Source organism: Sebastes umbrosus, chromosome 1, assembly GCF_015220745.1.
Source record: "Sebastes umbrosus isolate fSebUmb1 chromosome 1, fSebUmb1.pri, whole genome shotgun sequence".
NCBI lineage: Eukaryota > Metazoa > Chordata > Actinopteri > Perciformes > Sebastidae > Sebastes > Sebastes umbrosus.
Window position 1 is genome coordinate 23,280,561 of NC_051269.1, and position 27,958 is coordinate 23,308,518.

At 40.6% G+C, this 27,958-nt stretch overlaps 3 protein-coding genes across 5 annotated transcripts; all 3 read right to left on the reverse strand.

Moving 5' to 3' along the window:
- Positions 1-1,621: 1,621 nt before the first annotated feature.
- Positions 1,622-27,818, reverse strand: LOC119496860 (nuclear factor 7, brain-like). Of its 3 annotated transcripts, XR_005208833.1 has the most exons (3): positions 27,145-27,804; positions 25,240-27,035; positions 17,063-17,153 (listed from the first exon to the last, which is right to left on the reverse strand). XR_005208833.1 is itself a non-coding variant. In XM_037784510.1 (2 exons), exon 2 carries the CDS (start codon positions 4,015-4,017, stop codon positions 2,629-2,631), a length of 1,389 nt encoding a protein of 462 aa, XP_037640438.1. In that variant the 5' UTR covers positions 4,018-4,034; positions 27,145-27,818; the 3' UTR covers positions 1,622-2,628. The 3 variants fall into 3 exon arrangements, 2 of the variants coding, with proteins under 2 accessions (XP_037640438.1, XP_037640423.1); XM_037784510.1 differs by lacking the exons at positions 17,063-17,153; positions 25,240-27,035 and adding an exon at positions 1,622-4,034 and having other exon boundaries at positions 27,145-27,818; XM_037784495.1 differs by lacking the exon at positions 17,063-17,153 and having other exon boundaries at positions 24,767-27,035.
- Positions 6,997-10,001, reverse strand: LOC119496879 (nuclear factor 7, brain-like). Its single transcript, XM_037784532.1, has 2 exons — positions 9,508-10,001; positions 6,997-9,398 (listed from the first exon to the last, which is right to left on the reverse strand). The coding sequence occupies exon 2, from the start codon at positions 9,379-9,381 to the stop codon at positions 7,993-7,995; it is 1,389 nt and encodes a 462-aa protein (XP_037640460.1). The 5' UTR covers positions 9,382-9,398; positions 9,508-10,001; the 3' UTR covers positions 6,997-7,992.
- Positions 17,359-19,328, reverse strand: LOC119496871 (zinc-binding protein A33-like). The gene is made up of 2 exons (XM_037784521.1): positions 19,168-19,328; positions 17,359-19,058 (listed from the first exon to the last, which is right to left on the reverse strand). Exon 2 carries the CDS (start codon positions 19,039-19,041, stop codon positions 17,653-17,655), a length of 1,389 nt encoding a protein of 462 aa, XP_037640449.1. The 5' UTR covers positions 19,042-19,058; positions 19,168-19,328; the 3' UTR covers positions 17,359-17,652.
- Positions 27,819-27,958: the final 140 nt, after the last annotated feature.

Genomic DNA, 27,958 nt, shown 5'->3' on the forward strand with positions numbered 1-27,958 from the left:
CCACAAATTCTGCTACTTGAGTTCATATTTCTGTCATCACTACTGCAAGTACTACTATGAGTATACAATTGCTGTTGTGTTGATTGCTGGTACTAGGATGCAGCCTACAGACCATCAGGCTGATTTATACCATTTAATCCCAAAACTCACAATAGTGACCACAAGCCAGAGTCGAACCTGTGACTCTCTCGCTGTGAGGCGACAGTGCTAACCACCGTGCACCCCGCAATACAAAATATAATTAACAAATAAATTATGATGTAATATTAAAGATTAAGATACAAATTTATTGACCCCTGGTGGAAATTCACAAGCTACCCAGCAGTATATAAAGTAATTAAAATGAGGTCTACCTTTACCAGCTGCACCATTAAAGTGATGAACACATTAATGCATCAACAACTATAATCCAAGAATATAATATATATTATTCTGAATAACTGGTAAAGAGTTAAATATTAAATATGGACACCTAAAAACAAAACTTAAAAATAAAGACTAAAACTAACAACTGTTTTTTTGTTTTTCTGACTGTTAAAAGAAAAAAGAGCATTTTGTCATTTGAACACTAACATTTGCATGATAAGTAGTAATGATATCATAGGTATATATTTGGATTGAAACAATCAATTAATTTGACATTTGAGTTTAGAAATTAAAGGTAAATTATTTAAATCAGATTAACTCAGAAAGCAACTCTACTGATGGTTATCGGCATATTAATATATAGTTAAATTAACTTTTTCATAAACTTTTTTTTATAAAACTTTTTAAATATATTATAATATTAACTTTTAATATCTACTGGTATAATTGTAGCAGCATACTATACATAAAATAGTGAGTGAACAGGTTTACCACCTCTGAAAGCAGTGCTTATATTTGCTGTGAGATGAACAGGCAGCTGTGAATGTAAGAGCAGAGCGCCATCCACAGGCAGTGATATCGCATTAAAATGGGTGTAGTACTTGGTACTCTAAGTATATCTGATGTTAATACTTTTGTACTTTTATTTAAGTAAATTTTGTACACAAGACTTAGAGTATTTCTACACTGTGGTATTACTATCTTTACTTAAGTAAAAGATCAGAGTACTTCCTCCACTTCTGTGAAACATAAATCCTGAATCATGACTGGTGCAGCCGAGTGGTTTTAGAAATCAAATCATTAGTTAAATGGAGATCACCTGTGGTTGGTGAAGGGTGGTTGTGGTATAAATGTACCTGTAACTTTATCAGGACAAATCCTCCAACATGAAGACAAAGAAACTCTCTGTTCAGCTCCATCCTTTGGAGTTGAATCAGTCATGAAGCAATGGAAAGGTAAATCATTTTATAGAATATTCAAACTAAACTCATTGTTATGAAATTTTATTTCATCATTCCAAGTTTTATTGGAGCTCATTTTTATATTATTACAGAATTCTTTAATTGAAAAAGTACTTTTAAAAAGCTTTGTTTTGTTTCATGATGGCATTTTTTCCCTTTATTATTATTATTATTATTATTGGCTGAGGATGGAGGGGGCGGTAAATGAGCCATTATGAAAAAAATTATGAAATAAAAACAGACTTATGAAAAATTATGCTTTCAGAAGAATCTTTAATGAACTATTACTGTAATTTATTATGTATGGTAAAGGGTTAAGTACATAATATTATTAATATCAATAATAATAATAATAATACTAATACTAGACAATAACAGCTATTAGTAGAATACATGTTTCTTTTTCTACAATTTTCATTACTTGTTCTTATTCTAAACGTTCTTAACGCAACATTGCAATAATATTCTTTTTACACATTTTGGTACCTAAAGCTGCTGCAGTAAAGACATGTTGCGGAAATTACATTTTTGCTAATATTGAAGATAAATGGCAGCCAGCAATTGGTCCTATCATAGCCTAACAGTTTTAATAGCAGTATTCAACCAGGCGTCACCCAATTTTGTAAAAATTGGGAAAACTTCCAAATTCAATCAATTGAGCCTCATAACCTCAGAGATGCTACGGAGTTCTTGGGCATAGTGTACTGAGTTGTTCTATATGCACACACATCAATAACCAAGTTCTTTAATGTTTATTTGAATAACTACATGACTAAACTACTAACAGAGGATAATTGAACAATGATGAAACTAAAGGAAAAGGGAATAGAATGAAAAAAATTGTCTTCATAGCATCAAATTTAAACTTGTACATATATTTTGGATACTTTCATATGTCTATATTGTACATATTGTAAACATTTCAAGTAATTAAACATTGATTTTAATGTACTGCAAGCAGCACATCTGGGGGCCAAGCAACGGTCACACGCTCCAAACAGGCACTGCAGCAGGAATCAAGATGAACAATCTAAAATGAAACAGTATCGATAAAAAAGAAAAGGCTAAAAAAACAACAACATAAAGATCAGAACCTAGATGAAATAATTTTACATATGAAAACGTCTGACAATCGAAACAAAACAACAAAAAGAAAATTATGAAAAAAACATTAAGTGAAACGAAAATGAACATCTCTTTGGAATAATGAGTCAGCAGGAGGACAGGTGCAGGTTAAGAGGTTAAATTCAGTGACTTTCCCATTAAGAAACAAACAACATGATGAATATAATCATCCTCTTTAACTGCTCTGTTCCACTGTCACACAGACCTTCAGTGGTAATATATTCAGTTTATCCACAGTGCCCATGATTGGAAAAAGCTTCTCAGTGAAAGTGTGTGTGAAGGTGTGTATGTGTGTGTTAGTATCAGGATCAGAGAACGACAGCTTTCCTCTGTTCCAGTCCAGATTCACTCTGATCCTCTGGAGCTTCTTCTGGACTCTGAGATTGGTGGGTGGATCTGGTAGTAACCATGCTGAGTATTTACCTCCGTAGAACTGTATTTCCCATAATCCATACCGTGTGAATCCCTTCCTCTGGACAGACTCTGCTGACACACCCAGAAACCAGCCTGTACTGTCTCCAACCTCGACATCCCAGCTGTGAGTCCCAGAGTTAAAGCCCTCAGAGCCCAGGACAGAGCAGTGTTTATCAAACCTCTCTGGATTATCAGGAAGCTGCTGTTTCTCTCCTCGTCTCACACTGGTCAAATCTTCAGACAGGATGAGTTTTGGACCAGCAGTGTTTGGATCCAGAATCAGAGGAGTGTAGGAGACCATCTCCTTCATCTTGTTCCAGATGTTGAAGGTCAGGTTGCCCAGGTGTTTGGCCTCGTCTATCAGAGCTCCTGAGAGCAGCTGTGGATCCTCCAGCAGGGGGCGCTGCTGGACTCTTTCCACTGCAGCCTTGTAGTTGTGCAGGAATGAGACGTCTTCAGCTCTCAGCTCCTCCTCTGTGGCTCTGATTGTGTCTGAAAGAGCTGCTATCTCTCTGCTCAGAGCCTCCATCTTCTCCTTCATCATCTGACTCTTCTGCACCTCTTCCTCCCTCAGAGCAGAGATCCTGGCCTCCTCTTCCTCTTCTAGAAACTGGTGAAGCTTCTTAAACTGCTCCTTAATCTGCCTCTCTGTGCGTCGGGCCTGGACCTTCATGTGTTCTGCTGTTTGATCAGACTTCACTTTAACTTGTTCAAAAACCTTTAACTTCTCCTTTAAGGGCTCCAGAGTTTCCTGAAGTTCCTTCTTGTGTTGTCGTGCAGCTTCATCGACGGGTCTGAATCTGTGGTTGGTGTGTTTTTCTGAATCTCTGCAGACGAGACACACTGGCTGCTGATGGTCCAGACAGAAGAGTTTGAGTTTCTCAGAGTGCAGACTGCAGAGAGCCTCTGAAGCTCTCTGATCTCTCTCCTGTAAGAAGGCCTCACACAGGTTCTTTAAGGCCAGGTTACAAGGTGGTTCAAACTTTGAAGATCTTCTCTTACAAATTGGACACTCGCGCGTTGGTTTCTCTCTCCACCAGCTGTTCAGACAGACTTTACAGAAGCTGTGGCTACATGACAGAACAACAGGATCTCTAAAGACGTCATGACAGACCGGACAGCAGAGATCCTCCTCTGATCTGGAAGCCATTTAGTCTCTGAGTGAAGCTGAAAACACAGCAGACAGAAAGTACAGTCAGTCATGGCTCCCCTCCCTCCTCTACTAGCTTCACTGACATTTACTTTCACGTTGAGTCGTGTTTTTAGTCAAACTCGCCTTCAGTGTTTGGAGCGTCAGCAGGTTGAAGCAGCAGTGTTGTAGTTTTCCACTTTTCTCTCCTGTAGATGAACTCACTCAGATGAAGTTGTTAGTTTGTTCTGAAGGTGAATCTGATCGTCTGGTTTTCAGTCTGTGTGACTCTCTTTAGTGAGGAAGAATAACAAACTGTTTCCTGATTTGTCTCAGGTGAGTCTGGTGAGGGGTGGAGCTTTGTCAGACCTTCTCTGCTAAATGTTGTTGCTTCACATGTAATACAGGGGTGTGTTTCATGCCAACGTTCTGATCTATTACTGGATGTGTAAACTGATAGGGAGCAGCAGGCTGTTGAAACATGTTAATGCTCAAAAGAAGTTTGAAGGCAGGTTGAATGTAGTGGAGTTAAACTATAAATTTGTAAAATCCTGGGAATATTCTGGGAATGGGGAAACATGGTACATCGAGGGAAAAGGGCAGCATGTACAGTCAGGAATAATTTATGTAAGGGGAAATATGGAATGGGTCCCATAGAATAATTCATTGAAGGGGTACCATAGAAAACAGCTGCATGAGACACACACAGACAGTCGATACAACGACCCCACCTTCAAATATCAAAACTCCAGAGACTCAAAGGGACCCTTCACCAAGGTCTCGAGCACCAATGGTATTTCCCACTGTGGGGAGGTGGCACGCATCACCAGGCGTTGTCTCCTGACCCCCTGCAGGAACCGCTTTATGAGAGGGTGGCCAAAGACCGGTCTATCGCCAAAACCTTCGTAGCAGAAAGAAATGGCCACTGTATACCCTTTAACAGAGGCATGAGACAGCCCTCTACTCACCAAATACTGCAAAAAGGAGAGAATAAAGTGATCCTACCGCTGCTGGTGTCTAATCTTGGGCAGCGCTCGGCAGGCTGGTGGCTGCTGAACTCGGCTCTCTGCATGGTCTCTGTAAAGATCCGTCCCGGCGATCAGGCCGGGACATGACGGGCCCTGACGAGGTTCTTGAAGCGGCGACTCTATCCGTGGAGATGAGCAGTCAGTGGGCAAATCGCCGTTCGCTGAAAAGAAAAAAAGATAGCAGACACGTTTGCTACCTTTTACTGTAGGTACTGTGGGGTCCTCATGTATTCGGGTTGGTACGTTCTGATTGGCTGGCTACGCTTATGCAAATCTTCAGTGGGTGAATGCATGGTGGTGATTGGAGGATTACCCATAGAGTCCAGTAGAGGCCGGCCTGTGTGAGTTAGAACCATGGTTTTATATCAGCATCTTAAAGGAAGTGGCAACCTAAGCCTATGGATACAAAATAACACTCATAACTTTTTTTTTTTTTTGAAGGACTAAACATCTTCTCGTTTTTATCTCTGATGTTGATGAGCAGCTTGGTTTTTATATAAAACACTTTACAATCAAATGAACATATCTATCATTTTCTAGACTAGACGAGTCTTTTTGATCCTAAATACAATGTAACTTTTAAGTTTTTAATGTCTTTATGACAATATTAAATGTCTATCTTTGTCTGAGTAGTTTACGAGTAAATGTTTACAAACGGGTCACACGGAACTTACATCTGTACGGAGCATCTTCCATGATGCACACAAAATGCCATTACACATGGTCAGTAGGCTAAACTTAAACTTCATTCTCAAGCTGCCCAACAGTAGTATAAAGTAAGTCAAATGAGCTCCAGCTTTACCAGCTGCAACATTAAAGTGATGAACACATTAAAGGCACAGTCACACATGCGCTAAATTAACATTCACCTCCTGCCATAATGCACCAATAATTTTAATCCAGTGATATACTATATATTATTCTGAAATGGGCCATTCTGCATAATGAGTACTTTTGGTAAGTAAAGTTTATTTGGATAGCACCTTTCAGATACCAAATCACAAAGTGTTTTACATTAATAAAAATAATACATCCAGTCAAAATTAAGATTAGAGATGACAGCGTAGTGCTGACAAGCTAAAATCACATCAAAACAAACAAATGAGGACAGAGACACATAAACAAGTAACAAGTTCCGAATACAGTCAATAAAAGGCCAATAAAAGCAATAAGTAAAATGGAGCACTTATTCAGACAGATTAACAAAAGTCTGACTGAATGAAAACATTTTCAGCTGCTCCATAAAAATGTCCCAGGAGTCTCGGGATCGCAGCGATAGGGGGATGGCATTCCATAAATTGGGTGCGACAGCTTGAAAGGTACGGTCACCTCGGGTACTTTAAGCATATTTTGATGTTAATACTTTTGTACTTTTTACTTCAGTAAAATTTAGAGTGCAGGACTTTTACTTGTAAAAGAGTGTTTCAGTGTGCTTTTACTATCTTTACTTATGTAAAAGATCAGAGTACTTCCTCCACCTCTGTGAAACATAAATCCTGAATCATCACTGGTGCAGCCGAGTGGTTTTAGAAATCACATCATTAGTTGTATGGAGATCACCTGTGGTTGGTGAAGGGTAATTGTGGTATAAATGCACCTGTAACTTTATCAGGACAAAACCTCCAACATGAAACTCTCAGATCAACTCCATCCTTTGGAGTTGATCAGTCATGAAGAAATGGAAAGGTAAATAATTTAATATAATATTCAAACTAAACTCACGGTTATGAAATGTTATTTCATCATTCCAAGTTTTATTGGAGCTCATTTTTATATAATTACAAAATTCTTTATTTTAAAAAGTACTTTTCAAAGCCTTGTTTTGTTTCATGATGGCATTTTTTCCTTTTATTATTATTATTATTATTATTATTATTGGCTGAGGATGGAGGGGCCGGTAAATGAGCCATTATGAAAAGTGTCATTCTGAAAAATTATGAAATAAAAACAGACTTATGAAAAATGATGCTTTCAGAAGAATCTTTAATGAACTACTGCTGTAATTTATTATGTATTGGAAAGGGTTAAGTACATAATATTACTAATATCAATAATAATACTAGACAACAACAGCTATTAGTAGAATACATGTTTCTTTTTCTACAATTTTCATCACTTGTTCTTATACTAAACGTTCTGACCGCAACATCGCAATAATATTCTTTTTATACATTTTGGTACCTAAAGCTGTTGCAGTAAAGACATGTTGTGGAAATTACATTTGTGCTAATATTGAAGATAAATGGCAGCCAGCAATTGGTCTTATCATAGCCTAACAGTTTTAATAGCAGTATTCAACCAGGCGTCACCCAATTTTGTAAAAATTGGGAAAACTTCAATCAATTGAGCCTCATAACCTCGGGGGTGCTACGGAGTTCTTCGGCATAGTGTACTGAGTTGTTCTATATGCACACACATCAAATAACCATGTTCTTTAATGTTTATTTCACTAACTACATGACTAAACTACTAACAGAGGATAATTGAACAATGATGAAACTAAAAGAAAAGGGAATAGAATGAAAAAAATTCTTGTCTTCATGACATCAAATTTAAACTTGTACATATATTTTGGAAAATTTCATATGTCCATATTGTACATATTGTAAACATTTAATGTAATTAAACATTGATTTTAATGTCCTGCAAGCTGCACATCTGGGGGCCAAGCAACGGGCACGCGCTCCGAACAGGAACTGCAGCAGGAATCAAGATGAACAATCTAAAATGAAAACAGTATCAAAAAAAGGAAAATGATAAAAAAAGCATAAAGATCAGAAACTAAAAGAAAACAATTTACATAAAGAAACAAACAAAAAGAAAACTATGAAAAATACATTAAGTGAAACAAAACATAAAGATCTCTTTGGAATAATGAGTCAGCAGGAGGACAGGTGCAGGTTAAGAGGTTAAATTCAGTGACTTTCCCATTAAGAAACAAACAACATGATGAATATAATCATCCTCTTTAACTGCTCTGTTCCACTGTCACACAGACCTTCAGTGGTAATATCTTCAGTTCATCAGCAGTGAAAATGTATGGAAACAGCTTCTCAGTGAAAGTTTGTGTGAAGGTGTGTATGTGTGTGTTAGTATCAGGATCAGAGAACGACAGCTTTCCTCTGTTCCAGTCCAGATTCACTCTGATCCTCTGGAGCTTCTTCTGGACTCTGAGATCAGTGACTGGAGCTGATGGTGACCGTGCTGAGTATTCACCTTTATAGAACCGTATTATCCATAATCCAGACTGCATGCGTCCCTTCCTCTGGACAGACTCTGCTGACGCACCCAGTAACCAGACTTTACTGTCTCCAACCTCGACATCAAAGCTGTGAGTCCCAGAGTTAAAGCCCTCAGAGCCCAGGACAGACAAGAGTTCATCAAACCTCTCTGGATTATCAGGAAGCTGCTGTTTCTCTCCTTCTCTCACACTGGTCAGATATTCAGACAGGATGAGTTTTGGATGAGCAGTGTTTGGATCCAGAATCAGAGGAGTGTAGGAGACCATCTCCTTCATCTTGTTCCAGATGTTGAAGGTCAGGTTGCCCAGGTGTTTGGCCTCGTCTATCAGAGCTCCTGAGATCAGCTGTGGATCCTCCAGCAGGGGGCGCTGCTGGACTCTTTCCACTGCAGCCTTGTAGTTGTGCAGGAATGAGACGTCTTCAGCTCTCAGCTCCTCCTCTGTGGCTCTGATTGTGTCTGAAAGAGCTGCTATCTCTCTGCTCAGAGCCTCTATCTTCTCCTTCATCATCTGACTCTTCTGCTCCTCTTCCTCGCTCAGAGCAGAGATCCTGGTCTCCTCTTCCTCTTCTAGAAACTGGTGAAGCTTCTTAAACTGCTCCTTAATCTTCCTCTCTGTGCGTCGAGCCTGGACCTTCATGTGTTCTGCGGTTTGATCAGACTTCACTTTAACTTGTTCAAAAACCTTTAACTTCTCCTTTAAGGGCTTCAGAGTTTCCTGAAGTTTCTTCTTGTGTTGTCGTGCAGCTTCATCGATGGGTCTGAAACTGTGGTTGGTGTGATTTTCTGAATCTCTGCAGATGACACACACTGGCTGCTGATGGTCCAGACAGAAGAGTTTGAGTTTCTCAGAGTGCAGACTGCAGAGAGCCTCTGAAGCTCTCTGATCTCTCTCCAGTAAAAAGGCCTCACACAGGTTCTTTAAGGCCCGGTTTAAAGGTGGTTTTGACGTTGAAGATATTGTTTTACAAACTGGACACTCGCGTGTTGGCTTCTCTCTCCACCATCTCTTCAGACAGTCTTTACAGAAGCTGTGGCTACATGACAGAACAACAGGATCTCTAAAGACGTCATGACAGACCGAACAGCAGTGATCCTCCTCTGATCTGGAAGCCATTTTGTCTCTGAGTGAGGCTGAAAACACAGGAGACAGAAAGTACAGTCAGTCATGGCTCCCCTCCCTCCTCTACATGCTTCACTGACATTTACTTTCACTTTGAGTCGTGTTTTTAATCAAACTCACCTCCAGTGTGTGGAGCATCAGCAGGTTGAAGCAGCAGTGTTGTAGTTTTCCACTTTTCTCTCCTGTAGATGAACTCACTCAGATGAAGTTGTTAATTTGTTCTGAAGGTGAATCTGATCGTCTGGTTTTCAGTCTGTGTGACTCTCTTTAATGAGGAAGAATAACAAACTGTTTCCTGGTTTGTCTCAGGTGAGTCTGGTGAGGGGTGGAGCTTTGTCACATCTCTGCTAAATGTTGTTGCTTCACATGTAACACAGGGGTGTGTTTCATTCCAACGTTCTGATCTATTTTTGCATATGTAAACTGATAGGGAGCAGCAGGCTGTTGAAACATCTAAATGTTCAAAATAAGTTTGAATGTATATTGAATGTAGTGGAGGAGATAAAATATAATTTATTAAAATCTTGAGAATATTCTGGGAATGGGGGACCATGGAACATCGAGGGAAAGGGGCAGCATGTACAGTCAGGAATAATGTATGTCAGGGGTAAGATGGAAAATTGCTTGGATTGATGGATCATAAAGTGATTTGATAGATAAAAATGATTGTGATTAATAATGAGAACCTGATTGACCTTTCCCATTACAACTCAGCTGCAAGAGACACACACAGTCGATACAACGACCCCACCTTCAAATATCAAAACTCCAGAGACTCAAACGAACCCTTCACCAAGGCCTTGAGCACCAATGGCAGTTCCCACTGCGGGGAGGAGGCAAGCATCACCAGGTGTTGTCTCCTGACCCCCTGTAGAAACCGCTTCATGAGAGGGCGGTCATATTTAATGACTTTTCCTAATTTAATGGGGACAACTGGGTAAACATAAAATTAACATGATGATGTGTTTTCAATGTTCTGTACACATGCTGTACGCATCTGTGTTCTTTGGGGTCAATTTGACCCCAGGCTGTTTTAGCTGTATAAAACACATAAGACATATCAACATTTTACCCACATTTGTTTTGGTTGTTTTGGATGATATTGAGGTCACTATACCATGCAATTTTATAATCTTCAAAAAGCTTTAGGGCCCTAACCTAACATAACCATAACTGTATAGTGCGAGAACCACTGATAGTTCACATGACATGGAGGAGGGGAAACATCATTCTCGCGAGAACTTTGATATTTCCCACGCTGCGGGGGCGGCAAAATATGGTTCCTGTGAAGATATTGATAGTTCACACAACATAGGGGTGGAGCAAAAATATACAAAGCTTGCACAGCAGCCTTCTAAACCATTTATCTTGGTGCTATGTGTGCTCTCTCTTTCTGCTCTCTCTCAACTGAAAATGACTTCTAAGGAAAGGTTTTCTGTCAATGAGGTGTTGTCACATCTCTTTGACCATGAAAGTGACATAGAGGAGAATGTGTCTGAGACAGAGGATGATGTTGAGGAGGACACTGATTATGAGAATGAGACCCTCAGTGTTGACCCTCCTGTTGTCTCTCAACCACCAGCAAACACACAACCTTCCAAAAATGGAAAGTTATTATGGTCCGTCTCCCCACTTAAACAACAGGGTAGACTTAGTGCTGCTAATGTCATCAAAATGGTTCCAGGCCCCACCAGATACGCTGTCAGCCATGTCCAAGACATAAAAGCATTTGAGCTCTTCATAACACCATCAATCAAAAAGGATATACTTGAGATGACAAATTTAGAGGGGAGGCGCATGTATGGGAACAGCTGGAAAGACTTGGATGTGACCCACTTGCAAGCCTACATTTGGTTGCTCATTTTGGCAGGAGTGTACAAGTCAAAAGGCAAAGCAATAGCAAGCCTTTGGGCTGCTGACACTGGAAGGGCAATATTTCCAGCCACCATGTCTCTAAACACATTACATGTTTTCTGCCGTGTCATACGCTTTGATGACAGAGAAACAAGGCAGGGTATAAGGAGGATGGGTGGGGGATGGGGTTGTTTTATTTAAAGGGCTCTTTAGGTAGTCAACAAACAAACAAAAAGTACCTGACACATAAACTTGGGTAACAATTTTAATTATAATCATTTTCTGGAGGTTTAAGTTGCTGGGGTCAACTTGACCCCAAGGATAAAAGATGTTAGTAAATTTGAAGGTAACAGGAGGGTTAAACTCCTCCACCTCTGCGGTTGCTTTTAGAAAATAATGTTGTTTAAGTCACCTTGCTTAACACCAGAGGGTGTCGGAAACAATTCTGTATGATACTCATTCACTTTCACACAAGCAACAGGTGCCCTATTTAAAGAGTTGTAGGGATTTGGCAGGAACAGATTTGGTTATTAGCAAATTAATTATAAATAATAATATAATTATTATTATTAATAAGAATTATCAATAAACATTAATAATAAATGGGGCAACACCCTGGAATCAGGGACCAATAACCAAAACGTTAAAGTAGTCCCATAAATATACTAAACTATCAATTTGGAACGTTGATTAATAATTAAATTAATAACTATAACCAAAGTAGATAGTAAAGGTTGAAGGATATCGGAGTTCTTGACATAGCAGAGGTTGGCATTATTCACTCTTGTACAACATTATACAGACCAGCATGTATATTCCACAAACATTTATTTACAAGATAATAAAGGTTTAAAACACAATATTAATCTAACTAAATAACTAAACAGTGTGTGTTGTGTGTGTGTGTGTGTGTGTGTGTGTGTGCATGTGTGTGTGCGTGTGCGTGTGCGTGTGTGTGTGTGTGTGTGTGTGTGTGTGTGTGTGTGTGCGTGCGTGTGTGCGTCCCTGCGTGTGTGCGTGCGTGCGTGCGTGCGTGCGTGCGTGCGTGCGTGCGTGCGTGTGCGTGTGTTTACTTAGGATAAAATTGGGGTTAAGATTATCTGAAGCTGTATGTTTATGTTTAAAACTACTTCACAGTTTCTGTATGTGATCTTAATGTGTGTCAGATGTGCAGTGGGTTAGAAAGATGGTTAGTTTGCATGCAAGACCTTGTCTATGTGAAGCATAAACTAAACACTTCAGATGTGGCGAAGCCAGCTACCCAAATCTTAACTACAAATATTATCACAACAGTCAAACTCAATGAATAACATTAAACCAAATCAATACAAGTACATTCTAGAAATCAAAGTTGAACAGTCTTGCTCAGCCATGTGCAATTGCTACTGCTAAGGTAAGCCCAGTACGTTACCGATCCATGGAAGAAAAGGGTTTGTAATTCCATGTGTTGAAGTTGTGGTTCCAAGTCACAGATGTTGTCTTTGTTATGCTCAAATCAAGTTGTGCAGATTGGAGGAAGCTGATCGCTCCAATACTTCTTCCCAGCAGCTTGATAGCTTGGTGCTAACCTCCTTGCGGTTGTTGCTTGAAGTTAGTAGGTAAAAAGGCAGGCTCTCGCGTCCTCTGCATTAGAGGTTCCTTGTGTTCCTATGGCTGTTTCCTAACAGGCCATAGATCAGAGAGCTGCTTTACAGCTTCTGGTCTGGAGAGCAGCAGCTCACCTCCAGCAGGTCAGCTGGGGTGAGGAGAAGGTGAAGAAAGAGAAGGAACAAAGAGATTCCTCTGGTTTTGTCCTGGGTGAATTTCACACCTATGTGTGAATGCTATAGTAGGCAATGGCTACTGAGCTGAGTCCATGGGTCAAGGATCATGTTATTTGAGTTCATGTGGTCACCTGCCACCAGTTAGAATGGTGGGTTCCTACATCCCCCCTTTTGGTCTTAAGATGTGTAACATCCTTCAAGAGCAAAACAGAAGGTTGAACAGTTCACAGGTCCTTGGAAACAACCTGGAAGTTGTTAAATCCATGATTGAAAAAAAGTTCATTCAACAGTTCATTCAATTTTGTAACGTCTGGATAGTTCATTAACCAACTTGGCATTGGTTAAAACTATCTATCTTGGCTAAGCAAGAACAGTCCCTAAGTTACAAACCAAACCAGATAAACAACAACAATAACAGCATTGTATAAAATACATCACTAGTGTTTCTCTGTTAGTTATAGGGTTAGTGAAGAACAGAAATGTTAGAGGTGTTAAGTTGTTACGGTGAGATGCGGAGAGTGTCACCTAAAACAATGCGGACAGGTGTATGACTGGTTCTGTACAGTCATAATGTGTTGTCCTAAGCTAGTGTTGTGCACGAGTGATCTCTAAACAAGACACTACCAAGGAGTTGGTCCAAGTGTACTTGTAAAGTTGGACAGTGGTGTCTGAGTTGAGTTTTTGCTGTTGCTAACAAACTCAAGGTTGCCTTAGTAACTGCAAAAGAGGAAAGGAAAATGAAGGCACCGTGATCTAGCGTCTGTCTCACTGTTAGCTAGGTGTTAGCTAGTACCGTGGGAAGATAACTCTGGATCTCTCGTGCTTAACTCGTGGCTCAGGGCTGTAACGCTCCAGGTAGCCAGAGGCAGAGAGGCACTCAGAGTAGCTATCACTGTCTGCTAGATTATGTCCATGTTCTGAACCTTGTTCAGAGTCTGAACTGTGGTCAGAGATGCTGAGGTCATCGTCAGACCGGTCACACCAATTCTGGGACAGAATTTCAGAGTATGGCTTTCTAACACTTCTGTTGTGAGAATGCCTATCTCTACGCAACTGGGGGACATGGCGGTTGTGCTCCGTGTCCTTATGCAGCCTTTTGTGACCCCCCTTCGACCTCTTGTGAAGGTGGTCTTTTGAGGTGAAAGATCTGCTTGACACGTCAGTGTTTGAGCTGGTGGGCTCAGTTGGTTTACAACCCTTTTTGGAGATTACCAGAGTTTCCCAAGCTATCTGTGTCATCTTCCATATCTCACACAGTGAGGGGTTACCCTGACGCGTCATGAGTACCACGTGAATGCGTACACATGGGTGCAGGTTCTGCAAAAACAAGGACTTGAAGAAGCCGTTTTCTTCCAAGTCTGGCGCATTCTTACCTTGGAAGTATGCATGCCTTAAACGTTTTGTAGTAATCTCTAAGATTCTCACTACGTGAATGTTTAATTTGAAGGGCTGCAAACATCGCTGAGGTCTCGTCAGCAGTAGAAGAGAATTATTCTATCAGTGCATGACGAAGCTCACTATAGTCATTTCTGACACTGGGAGGTTGTGACTGTATAAACTTTTGCACAGCTTTAGAGCTGGTTTTCCACAGAAGTTTAACTTTCTCCCGCTGGGTGGCGTGTGTTGAGTCAATTAGAATGTAATCTAATTCCCTAAAATAGTCATCAATATGATGATCACAGTTGTCTGGATCAAAACATTCAATGTCTTTAGCTATGAGCTCAAGCACTTCATGGCGGGGACACTGTGGGGTCCTTTCTGCTGAAGGCGAGACTAAATTAGCATTACAATGCACTCGTGCATCATATGCTAAAGTTCTCTCTGGCTGAGAAGCAGAGGCTGAACAGCTGTCATCACTCTTGTGACAGAGTGGAAAGGAGGCTGAACAGGCTGAACCTTTGGAGGGAGGAGCACAGATGAAGGTGTCATTTCGCAGTAGCTGAGAACAACATGGGGCAGAGTATCTTTTTGAAGATAAACTACATGTGTCTTCACTGTCAGTTTCAGAACAATAGGAAGTCAGGTAGCTCTTCACTCTTTCTCTCAGTGGAGGCTGAGGAGCTGACTTCATTCCCAAGGATTTTGAGTCGGTTGGAAATCCTTCAATTCTGAGTGGAGAGGGAGTTAACCTCTCATCAAGTGAGGAGAGTGAATCGGAGTAACCAGAATCACAGTGACTGACAGACTGTGGTGGGGAAAGACATTGTAGTCTAAGCCCTAACAATTTCTCTTTGTATTGAAAAAGAGCTAACTCTGCTGAATGCAGGTCTTCTAAGTAACGCATGGCTTTCTTATCAGCTGTCTGAACTTCATGGAGGAGACTAGCATTTTGCGTTCTTAGGCTAACTACCTCTTTTTCCAGGGCTGCTTTACTCTGAATGGCAAGACTGGTCTGTCTTTGAAAAATCAGAAGTAAGCATTTCAACAATGAATCTTTGGATGCGGTCTGCGCATCACACCTGTCTGTGAGGAGCGATTCTATTTCTTTCCTGCACTCACTGAAACTCAACCTGCTGATGAGTTCAGGGCAGCCAGGATTTAGGCTCTGTGCTAGGGAAGAAATAAAAAGCTCAACACAGGGGTTCTCCATTGTTATACCTGGAATGGAGGGTGAAACTAAACAAGATGTCTAGTAGAAAACAAAAACAAATGTTGGCTATGGTGTTGTGTTGGCAGACACCTTGTAGTGTAGCTTGGGAGGTACACTAGCCTAACAACAATGCACTGGCCTACACTATGGGGGGTAGCTTCCTGTGGAGGAGGGGCAGCTATAGCACCAACTAGTGATTAGTGGGCATCAAACAAAAGGGGCCAGTAAAGTAAACAAAGGTTTACAAAAGAAGTTTGCTTACACTTACAACATGCACTAACTGAGATGCAGGGCAGTAACAGTTGTGATTATGTTTCTTAAAAGTGACTCAAGCTGGAACACGTGGAAGTAACAGCTGGGTGCAAACTTATATCACAGGGCTGTTAGCACACTGTGGCTCTATTTAACCCACTCAGGCTGGAATGCTTGGCAGTTACACAGTCAGGTACAAGCTCTCTATGTTACACAGGGCCGGTGGCACGCTGTGTCATTAAAGGAACATTAGATTAACAGCAAAATATGACAACTAAACCAGATTGCATTGAATACTTGATATACAAATGCTGAACCAAAATCCTTTCAAGTTCTACAGCGCAGGTTAACTTGAATTAGCAGCAAAAGCAAGTTATTAAAATTAACATGATAAAGGCTTAACGTGTTAATAATCAAACTCTCTCAAATAACAATTCTCACCACAATGTACTTGTTTAAAAGTACAGCTGGACTTCTACTCCTGTGGAAGACTGGTGGTTCAGAATGTAAACACTTTTGGTTTGTTTAGAAGTGGAATATGACATTTTTGTTTTTGACCAAAAAATTATGCTGAAAATTAATATTGCACGATTATGAATAATTTGCAAACAATAATACTGTGCCTCACACGGGGCACCAAAATGTAGGGATTTGGCAGGAACAGATTTGGTTATTAGCAAATTAATTAATAAATAATAATAGAATTATTATTATTAATAAGAATTATCAATAAACATTAATAATAAACAGGGCACCACCCTGTAATCAGGGACCAATACCCAAAACGTTAATGTAGTCTCATAAATATACTAAACTATCAATTTGGAACGTTGATTAATAATTAAATTAATAACTATAACCAAAATAGATAGTAAAGGTTGAAGGATATCAGAGTTCTTGAAATAGCAGAGGTTGTCAATATTCACTCTTGTACAACATTAAACAGACCAGCATGTATATTCCACAAACATTTATTTACAAGATAATAAAGGTTTAAAACACAATATTAATCTAACTAAACAAACAGTGTGTGTGTGTGTGTGTGTGCGTGCGTGCGTGCGTGCGTGCGAGAGAGAGAGAGAGAGAGAGAGAGAGAGAGAGAGAGAGAGAGAGAGAGAGAGAGAGAGAGAGAGACAAACAATCCCATCAACCATTGTAAAGATGTTAGGAGATGTTACTTTCACTTACTGGTGATTTGGAACCTTTGTTTTCCCGTTCTTAAATCACCAACATTACATAGACTCTGAACCAAAACTGATAAGTCCACCTTAAAACTGACATGTCCACCTTAAATAGAACGACTACTCCTCTGACTAAACTGTGTTTTCATTCAGTCATCTTGTCTTCATGACATCCAATAGAAACTTGTACATATATTTTGGATAATTTCATGTCTAAATTGTACATATTGTAAACATTTCATGTAATTTAACGATGATTTTAATGTACTGCAAGCAGCACGTCTCGGGGCCAAGCAACGGGCACGCGCTCCGAACAGGCACTGCAGCAGGAATAAAGATGAACAATCTAAAATGAAACAGTATTGATAAAAAAGAAAATGCTAAACAAACCAAGCATGAAGATCAGAAACTAGATGAAATAATTTTATATATGAAAACGTCGACAATCGAAAAAAAACAACTAAACAACAACAAAAAGAAAACTATGAAAAAAACATTAAGTGAAACAAAAATAAACATCTCTTTGGAATAATGAGTCAGCAGGAGGACAGGTGCAGGTTAAGAGGTTCAATTCAGTGACTTTCCCATTAAGAAACAAACAACATGATGAATATAATCATCCTCTTTAACTGTTCTGTTCCACTGTCACACTGACCTTCAGTGGTAATATATTCAGTTTATCATCAGTGCTAATGAATGGAAACAGCTTCTTAGTGAACGTTTGAGTGAAGGTGTGTATGTGTGTGTTAGTATCAGGATCAGAGAACGACAACTTTCCTCTTTTCCAGTCCAGATTCACTCTGATCCTCTGGAGCTTCTTCTGGACTCTGAGATCAGTGGGTGGAGCTGGTAGTGACTGTGCTGAGTATTTACCTTTAGAGAACCATATTCCCCATAATCCAGACTGCATGAGTTCCTTCCTCTGGACAGACTCTGCTGACACACCCAGTACCCAGACTGTACTGTCTCCAACCTCGACATCCCAGCTGTGAGTCCCAGAGTTAAACCCCTCATAGCCCAGGATAGAGATGTGTTTATTAAACCTCTCTGGATTATCAGGAAGCGGCTGTTTCTTTCCTCCTTTCACACTGGTCAGATCTTCAGACAGGATGAGTTCTGGATGAGCAGTGTTTGGATCCAGAATCAGAGGAGTGCAGGAGACCATCTCCTTCATCTTGTTCCAGATGTTGAAGGTCAGGTTGCCCAGGTGTTTGGCCTCGTCTATCAGAGGTCCTGAGAGTAGCTGTGGATCCTCCAGCAGGGGGCGCTGCTGGACTCTTTCCACTGCAGCCTTGTAGTTGTGCAGGAATGAGACGTCTTCAGCTCTCAGCTCCTCCTCTGTGGCTCTGAATGTGTCTGAAAGAGCTGCTATCTCTCTGCTCAGAGCCTCTATCTTCTCCTTCATCATCTGGCTCTTCTGCTGCTCTTCCTCCCTCAGAGCAGAGATCCTGGCCTCCTCTTCTTCTACTAGAAACTGGTGAAGCTTCTTAAACTGCTTCTTAATCTTCCTCTCTGTGCATCCAGCCTGGACCTTCATGTGTTTTGCTGTTTGATCAGACTTCACTTTAACTTGTTCAAAAACCTTTAACTTCTCCTTTAAGGGCTCCAGAGTTTCCTGAAGTTCCTTCTTGTGTCGTCGTGCAGCTTCATCGACGGGTCTGAATCTGTGGTTGGTGTGTTTTTCTGAATCTCTGCAGACGACACACACTGGCTGCTGATGGTCCAGACAGAAGAGTTTGAGTTTCTCAGAGTGCAGACTGCAGAGAGCCTCTGAAGCTCTCTGATCTCTCTCCTGTAAGAAGGCCTCACACAGGTTCTTTAAGGCCAGGTTTAAAGGTGGTTCAAACTTTGAAGATCTTCTCTTACAAATTGGACACTCGCGTGTTTGTATTTCTCCCCACAAGTTCTTCAGACAGTCTTTACAGAAGCTGTGGCTACATGACAGAAGAACAGGATCTCTAAAGACGTCATGACAGACCGGACAGCAGAGATCCTCCTCTGATCTGGAAGCCATTTTGTCTCTGAGTGAAGCTGAAAACACAGCAGACAGAAAGTACAGTCAGTCATGGCTCCCCTCCCTCCTCTACTAGCTTCACTGACATTTACTTTCACTTTGAGTCGTGTTTTTAGTCAAACTCACCTTCAGTGTGTGGAGCGTCAGCAGGTTGAAGCAGCAGTGTTGTAGTTTTCCACTTTTCTCTCCTGTAGATGAACTCACTCAGATGAAGTTGTTAGTTTGTTCTGAAGGTGAATCTGATTGTCTGGTTTTCAGTCTGTGTGACTCTCTTTAGTGAGGAAGAATAACACACTGTTTCCTGGTTTGTCTCAGGTCAGTCTGGTGAGAGTTGGAGCGTTGTCACAACTCCTCTGCTATATGTTGTTGCTTCACATGTAACACAGGGGTGTGTTTCATTCCAAAGTTCTGATCTATTAATGGATGTGTAAACTGATAGTGAGCATCAGGCTGTTGCAACATGTTAATGTTCAATAGATGTTTGAATATATGTTGAATGTAGTGGAGTACATAAAATATAATTTAGTAAAATCTTGGGAGTATTCTGGGAAGGGGGACCATGGAACATCGAGGGAAAGGGGCAGCATGTACAGTCAGGAATAATATATGTAAGGGGCAACATGGAAAATTGCTTGGTTTTGATGGATCAGAAAGTGATGTGATGGATATAAATGATTGTGATTAATAATGAGAACCTGATTCACCTTACCCATTACAACTCAGCTGCACGAGACACACACAGACAGTCGATACAACGACCCCACCTTCAAATATCAAAACTCCAGAGACTCAAAGGAACCCTTCACAATGGTCTCAGTAGAGGCCGGCCTGTGTGAGTTAGAACCATGGTTTTATATCAGCATCTTTAGGAAGTGGCAACCTAAGCCTATGGAGAAAAATAACACTCCCAACTTCTTACTTTTTTGTAGGCCTAAACATCTTCTCATTTTTAACTCTGTTGTTTTTGAGCTGCTTGGTTTTTTTATACAACACTTTACAATCAAATGAACACGTCTTATTTTCATTTTCTAGACTAGATGAGAATATTTGATTCTAAATACAATATAACTTTTAAGTTCTTAATGTCTTTATGACAATATTCAATGTCTTTGTTTGAGCAGTTTATGAGTAAATGTTGACAAACTGGTGGTCACACGGAAATTACATCTGTATGGAGCGTCTTCCATGATGCACACAAAATGCCATTACACATGGTCAGTAGGCTAAACTTAAACTTTATTCTCAAGCTGCCCAACAGTAGGATAAAGTAAGTAAAATGAGCTCCAGCTTTACCAGCTGCAACATTAAAGTGATGAACACATTAAAGGGGGACCAGAGAGTGTGTGACAATTACAGGGGTAACACACTACTCAGCCTCCCTGGTAAAGTCTACTCCAAGGTGCTGGAAAGGAGGGTTTGGCCGTTAGTCGAACCTCGGGTCGAAGAGGAACAATGCGGATTCCGTCCTGGCCGTGGAACAACGGACCACCTCTTCACTCTCGCAAGGATCCTGGAGGGGGCCTGGGAGTATGCCTATCCAGTCTACATTGGTTTTGTGGACTTGGAGAAGGCGTATGACCGGGTCCCTCGGGAGATATTGTGGGGGGTGCTGCGGGAGTACGGGGTGACGGGGTCACTTCTTAGGGCCATCCAATCCCTGTACACCCAAAGCGAGAGCTGTGTTCTGGTTCTCGGCAATAAGTCAGACTCGTTTCCGGTGGGGGTTGGCTTCCAACAGGGCTGCGCTTTGTCACCAATCCTGTTCGTGATATTCACGGACAGGATATCGAGGCGTAGTCGGGGGGAGGTGGGTTTGCAATTCGGTGTGCTGAGGATCTTATCGCTGCTTTTTGCAGATGATGTGGTCCTGTTGGCATCATCGGCCTGCGACCTCCAGCACTCACTGGATCGGTTCGCAGCCGAGTGTGAAGCGGCCGGGATGAGGATCAGTACATCTAAATCGGAGGCCATGGCTCTTAGCCGGAAACCGATGGATTGCCTTCTCTGGGTAGAGAATGAGTCCTTACCCCAAGTGAAGGAGTTCAAGTACCTCGAGGTCTTGTTCGCGATTGAGGGGGCTATGGAACGTGAGATTGGCCGGAGAATTGCATTCGCTTTACCGCACCGTTGTGATGAAAAGAGAGCTGAGCCGGAAGGCAAAGCTCTCGATCTACCGGTCAATCTTCGTTCCTACTCTCACCTATGGTCATGAGGGTTGGGTCATGACCGAAAGAACGAGATCGCGGGTACAAGCGGCCGAAATGGGTTTCCTCAGGAGGGTGGCTGGCGTCTCCCTTAGAGATAGGGTGAGAAACTCAGTCATCCGTGAGGGACTCGGAGTAGAGCCGCTGCTTCTTTGCATCGAAAGGAGCCAGTTGAGGTGGTTCGGGCATCTAGTACGGATGCCCCCTGGACACTTCCCTTGGGAGGTGTTCCAGGCACGACCAACTGGGAGGAGACCACGGGGAAGACCCAGGACTAGGTTGAGAGATTATATCTCCACACCGGCCTGGGAACGTCTCGGGATCCCCCAGTCAAAGCTGGTTAATGTGGCCCGGGAAAGGGAAGTTTGGGGTCCCCTGCTGGAGCTGTTGCCCCCGCGACCCGAATCCCGGATAAGCAGTTGAAGATGGATGGATGGATGGAACACATTAAAGGGACAGTCACACATGCGCTAAATTAACATTCACCTCCCGTTCACTTCCATTCTATGCGAGCGTAGGGGCGAGAAAACATTCACTTCCGATTGTGAAGCAAATTCGCATCTTCACATTGGTGTGGAGTTCAACTTTGGTGAACTTTCAGTTGGAAAATCGCCTCGGTAGGCGATGGTCACTCGCCTGCATTCTCACATGTGTGATCGTGCCATAATGCACCAATAATTTTAATCCAGTGATATACTATATATTATTCTGAAATGGGCCATTCTGCATAATGAGTACTTTTGGTAAGTTAGTAAGTAAAGTTTATTTGTTTAGCACCTTTCAGATACAAAATCACAAAGTGCTTTACATTAATACAAATAATACATCCAGTCAAAATTAAGATTAGTGATGACAGCAGAGTGCTGACAAGTTAAAATCACATCAAAACAAACAAATGAGGACAGAGACACATAAACAAGTAACAAGTTCTGAATACAGTCAATAAAAGGCCGATAAAATCAATAAGTGAAATGGAGCAGTTATTCAGACAGATTAACAAAAGTCTGACTAAATAAAAACATTTTCAGCTGCTCCATAAAAATGTCCCAGGAGTCTAGGGATCACAGCGATAAGGGGATGGCATTCCATAAATTGGGTGCGACAGCTTGAAAGATACGGTCACCTCGGGTACTTTAAGCATATTTTGATTTTAATACTTTTGTACTTTTACTTCAGTAAAATTTAGAGTGCAGGACTTTTACTTGTAACAGAGTATTTCTACAGTGTGGTATTACTACTTTTACTTAAGTAAAAGATCAGAGTACTTCTTCCACCTCTGTGAAACATAAATCCTGAATCATCACTGGTGCAGACGGGTCGTTTTAGAAATCACATCATCAGTTCAATGGAGATCACCTGTGGTTGGTGAAGGGTGATTGTGGAATAAATGCACCTGTAACTTTATCAGGACAAAACCTCCAACATGAAGACAAAGAAACTCTCCGATCAGCTGTTTGAAAAGATGATTGAAATGTACTATATACTATATTCGTATAGTCCAATATCACAAATCACAAATTTGCCACAGGAGGCTTTAAAATCTGTACAGGATACGACACCCTCTGTCCTTCACAGTACGACCCTCTCATCAGATGAGGAAAAACTTAACCAAAAAAAAGCTCTGTGAACAGATTATTGAAAAGCTCACATCAGAGGAGAAAATGTCACTGAACTTCCTTTGGAGTTAAATCCATCATTAATTAACATAATATTCAAACTAAACTTTTGACATTTAATTTTAATAACAGAATTCTTTATTTTAATAATCTTTTTCAAAAGTCTGTTTTTGTTTCATGAAGGTATTTTTCTCCTTTATTGTTATTGTCTGAGGATGGAGGGGGGCGCTGACTAGTGACAACGCAGCTGTTGTGAAAAGAGACATTATGAATAAAAGAGTCATTCAGAAAAAAATATGAAATAAAAACAGACTTATGAAAAAGGGATGTTTTCAGAAGAATCTTTAATGAACTAAAAATCAGCTGTAATCTGATATACATGTTAAATAATATTAATACTAAGTAAAGACAATAAACTATATTGATCCCAGGAGGGAAATTTAACATTACAGCAGCAAAAGAATATCAACGGAAGACAAGAACAGTTATGAGTAGAAAAATATAGACCCATATGCAGATAATAAAACATCACATTTAGAAAGCTATTAAACCAGTGTGCATAAATGTAATGTAATGCAAAACAAATAATGCTGTTTTCTGATTATCCAGATCAAAGTTTCATAGTAGTTACAGTATATTTGGAATGTGTTTATATATGGATTAGTATATATAAAAAAATAATTTAATCAAGCACCAGATAAAAAAATAAAACCTTATTAATAATAATAATATTGAGAATAATAAAATGATTGAAGTTAAACAATTGTGGTGAAATGTTCATCAAATTATATAAATATGAATTGAACATGTAACAATTATTATACAGATATTTTAATCCTATTCAGTTGAACACACTTTGATCAGCAGATGGCGGTAAAACATCATCAAAAGAAGTCCTGCTGCAGGTTCTTCTCCTCATTACACAACATTTAAAAAGACCTCCAGACTGCAGTTTACCTGCTGAAATTAAAGATGTTAAACTAAAGTCGGTAACACGTCATTTTACAGGTCTGCAAATTTCATGGTGATTAGGCGATAATTAGCAAGTAATCTATGTGAAATTTCTTTGGAATTACTGCTAAATTACCCCAAAATGTACCTCAAAATCTATCAAAAATTACTTTATTATAAACATTATTTAATAATTATATGCTAAAATAGCACATAAAGGTTAAAATAGGGCCCTTAGGCTTGAGAAGCGGCTGTGTGCTGCTCTTCATCGGAGGTGGAAAACCAAAACTAATAGAAGACACTTCTGATCAGACACAAATCTCACCATTGTGTGACTTATTGATTACACAAATGTAACCTGGTAGCTAATGTAATGATTCAGGAAGTTTTTTAAAGAAATTTTAATTAAGTTATTTGCTAATTATCATCTAATTATCAGCAGACATGGAAATAAAGCATATCAATCAACTATGTATTCTTTTCCTTGAAATTCTTTTTCCTTGAAACAGTATAACTGGAGCTGTAGTAATTTCTTGCTATTGGCTTAATTTCGGTGAGTGCAGACCAGATTTTACTGCGCATGTGTTGAACCCCAATGATATGACGCGATGATGACGCGTGACATCTCCTTTTTTCACCCTTCTTGGGTTAGGCATTGACCTTGAACGGTTAAGGTCAGGAAAGGTCATCTGGCAGCGAGTCTTGTGAGAGTTTTCGTGACTCGGGGGCTTCTAGACACGACCGTCTTGTAAAAGCTGTTCTCTTAACTTTGTTAACATTTCACCACTAAAGCAGCCTTCACAGTTCATTATGATTGATCAGTTCTGTCGGTCCACCACTTTGGTCCAGACTAAAATATCTAAAAAACTATTAAATGGATGGACATGAAATGTTCTAGAAACATTCATGTTCCCCTTAGGATGAATTATAATAACTATAATAACAGACTTTTCATCTAGCTCCATCATCAGGTCAACATTTCAATTTGTCCCGAAACGTTGGTTTAAATACCTGCAGAACTAATTACATTCCCATCAGCCATTGTAAATGGAGATGTTACTTTCACTTACTGGTGATTTGGAACCTTTTAAATTTTTTTTATTTTATTTTTGTTGGGATTTATTTGCGACAAATTAGTTTTTGTTTTCAGTGTAAGTTTTTATTCTTTATCTTTTTGCATGCAGTCATTTCACTTATTCTCTGATCTTTATATTTGTTTTCCCGTTCTTAAATCACCAACATTACATAGAGTCTGAACCTAAACTGATAAGTCCACCTTAAAACTTACATGTCCACCTTAAATAGAACGACTAATACTCTGACTAAACTGTGTTTTCATTCAGTCATCTTGTCTTCATGACATCAAATAGAAACTTGTACATATATTTTGGATAATTTCATATGTCTATATTGTACATATCGTAAACATTTCATGTAATTAAACATTGATTTTAATGTACTGCAAGCAGCACATCTGGGGGCCAAGCAACGGGCACACGCTCCGAACAGGCACTGCAGCAGGAATCAAAACGAACAATCTAAAATGAAACAGTATCGATAAAAAAGAAAAGGCTCAACAAACCAAACATGAAGATCAGAAACTAGATGAAATAACTTTACATATGAAAACGTTGACAATCAAAACAAAACAACTAAACAACAGCAAAAAGAAAACTATGAAAAAAACATTAAGTGAAACAAAAATGAACATCTCTTTGGAATAATGAGTCAGCAGGAGGACAGGTGCAGGTTAAGAGGTTAAATTCAGTGACTTTCCCATTAAGAAACAAACAACATGATGAATATAATCATCCTCTTTAACTGCTCTGTTCCACTGTCACACAGACCTTCAGCGGTAATATATTGAATTTATCCACAGTGCCAATGTATGGAAACAGCTTCTCAGTGAAAGTGTGTGTGAAGGTGTGTATGTGTGTGTTAGTATCAGGATCAGAGAATGACAGCTTTCCTCTGTTCCAGTCCAGATTCACCCTGATCCTCTGGAGCTTCTTCTGGACTCTTAGACCAGTGGATGGATCTGGTAGTGACTGTGCTGAGTATTTACCTTTATAGAACTGGATTTCACATAATCCAGACCGTGTGAATCCCTTCCTCTGGACAGACTCTGCTAACACACCCAGAAACCAGCCTGTACTGTCTCCAACCTCGACATCCCAGCTGTGAATCCCAGAGTTAAAGCCCTCAGAGCCCAGGACAGACCAGGCTTCATCAAACCTCTCTGGATTATCAGGAAGCTGCTGTTTCTCTCCTCGTCTCACACTGGTCAGATCTTCAGACAGGATGAGTAATGGATGAGCAGTGTTTGGATCCAGAATCAGAGGGGTGTAGGAGACCATCTCCTTCATCTTGTTCCAGATGTTGAAGGTCAGGTTGCCCAGGTGTTTGGCCTCGTCTATCAGAGCTCCTGAGAGCAGCTGTGGATCCTCCAGCAGGGGGCGCTGCTGGACTCTTTCCACTGCAGCCTTGTAGTTGTGCAGGAATGAGACGTCTTCAGCTCTCAGCTCCTCCTCTGTGGCTCTGATTGTGTCTGAAAGAGCTGCTATCTCTCTGCTCAGAGCCTCCATCTTCTCCTTCATCATCTGGCTCTTCTGCTCCTCTTCCTCCCTCAGAGCAGAGATCCTGGCCTCCTCTTCCTCTTCTAGAAACTGGTGAAGCTTGTTAAACTGCTCCTTAATCTTCATCTCTGTGCGTCGGGCCTGGACCTTCATGTGTTCTGCTGTTTGATCAGACTTCACTTTAACTTGTTCAAAAACCTTTAACTTCTCCTTTAAGGGCTCCAGAGTTTCCTGAAGTTTCTTCTTGTGTTGTCGTGCAGCTTCATCGATGGGTCTGAATCTGTGGTTGGTGTGTTTTTCTGAATCTCTGCAGACGACACACACTGGATGCTGATGGTCCAGACAGAAGAGTTTGAGTTTCTCAGAGTGCAGACTGCAGAGAGCCTCTGAAGCTCTCTGATCTCTCTCAAGTAAAAAGGCCTCACACAGGTTCTTTAACACCCTGTTTAAAGGCGGTTTTGACTTTGAAGATATTGTTTTACAAACTGGACACTCGCGTGTCTGCTTCTTTCTCCACCAGTTCTTCAGACAGTCGTTACAGAAGCTGTGGCTACATGACAGGAGAACAGGATCTCTAAAGACGTCATGACAGACCGGACAGCAGAGATCCTCCTCTGACCTTGAAGCCATTTAGTCTCTGAGTGAAGCTGAAAACACAGCAGACAGAAAGTACAGTTAGTCATGGCTCCCCTCCCTCCTCTACTAGCTTCACTGACATTTACTTTCATGTTGAGACGTGTTTTTAGTCAAACTCACCTTCAGTGTGTGGAGCGTCAGCAGGTTGAAGCAGCAGTGTTGTAGTTTTCCACTTTTCTCTCCTGTAGATGAACTCACTCAGATGAAGTTGTTAGTTTGTTCTGAAGGTGAATCTGATCGTCTGGTTTTCAGTCTGTGTGACTCTCTTTAGTGAGGATGAATAACAAACTGTTTCCTGGTTTGTCTCGGGTGAGTCTGGTGAGGGGTGGAGCGTTGTCACATCTCTGCTAAAAGTTGTTGCTTCACATGTAATACAGGGGTGTGTTTCATTCCAACGTTCTGATCCATTTCTGGATGTGTAAACTGAGAGTGAGCAGCAGGCTGTTGAAACATCTAAATGTTCAAAATAAGTTGGAATGTATATTGAATGTAGTGGAGGAGATAAAATATAATTTAATAAAATCCTGGGAGTATTCTGGGAATGGGGGAACGTGGAACATCGAGGGAAAGGGGCAGCATGTACAGTAAAGAATAATGTATGTAAGGGGTAACATGGAAAATTACTTGGTTTTGATGGATCAGAAAGTGATGTGATGGATATAAATGATTGTGATTAATAATGAGAACCTGATTCACCTTACCCATTACAACTCAGCTGCATGAGACACACACAGACAGTCGATACAACGACCCCACCTTCAAATATCAAAACTCCAGAGACTCAAAGGAACCCTTCACCAAGGTCTCAAGCACCAATGGCAGTTCCCACTGCGTGGAGGAGGCACACATCACCAGGCGTTGTCTCCTGACCCCCTACAGAAACCACTTCATGAGAGGGTGGCTAAAGACCGGTCTATCGCCAAAACCCTCGTAA

Excerpts from the sequence above, each read along its gene's own strand:
- LOC119496860 (XM_037784510.1), bottom strand. The coding sequence starts at position 4,017 with ATGGCTTCCAGATCAGAGGAGGATCTCTGCTGTCCGGTCTGTCATGAC.
- LOC119496879 (XM_037784532.1), bottom strand. The coding sequence starts at position 9,381 with ATGGCTTCCAGATCAGAGGAGGATCACTGCTGTTCGGTCTGTCATGAC.
- LOC119496871 (XM_037784521.1), bottom strand. The coding sequence starts at position 19,041 with ATGGCTTCCAGATCAGAGGAGGATCTCTGCTGTCCGGTCTGTCATGAC.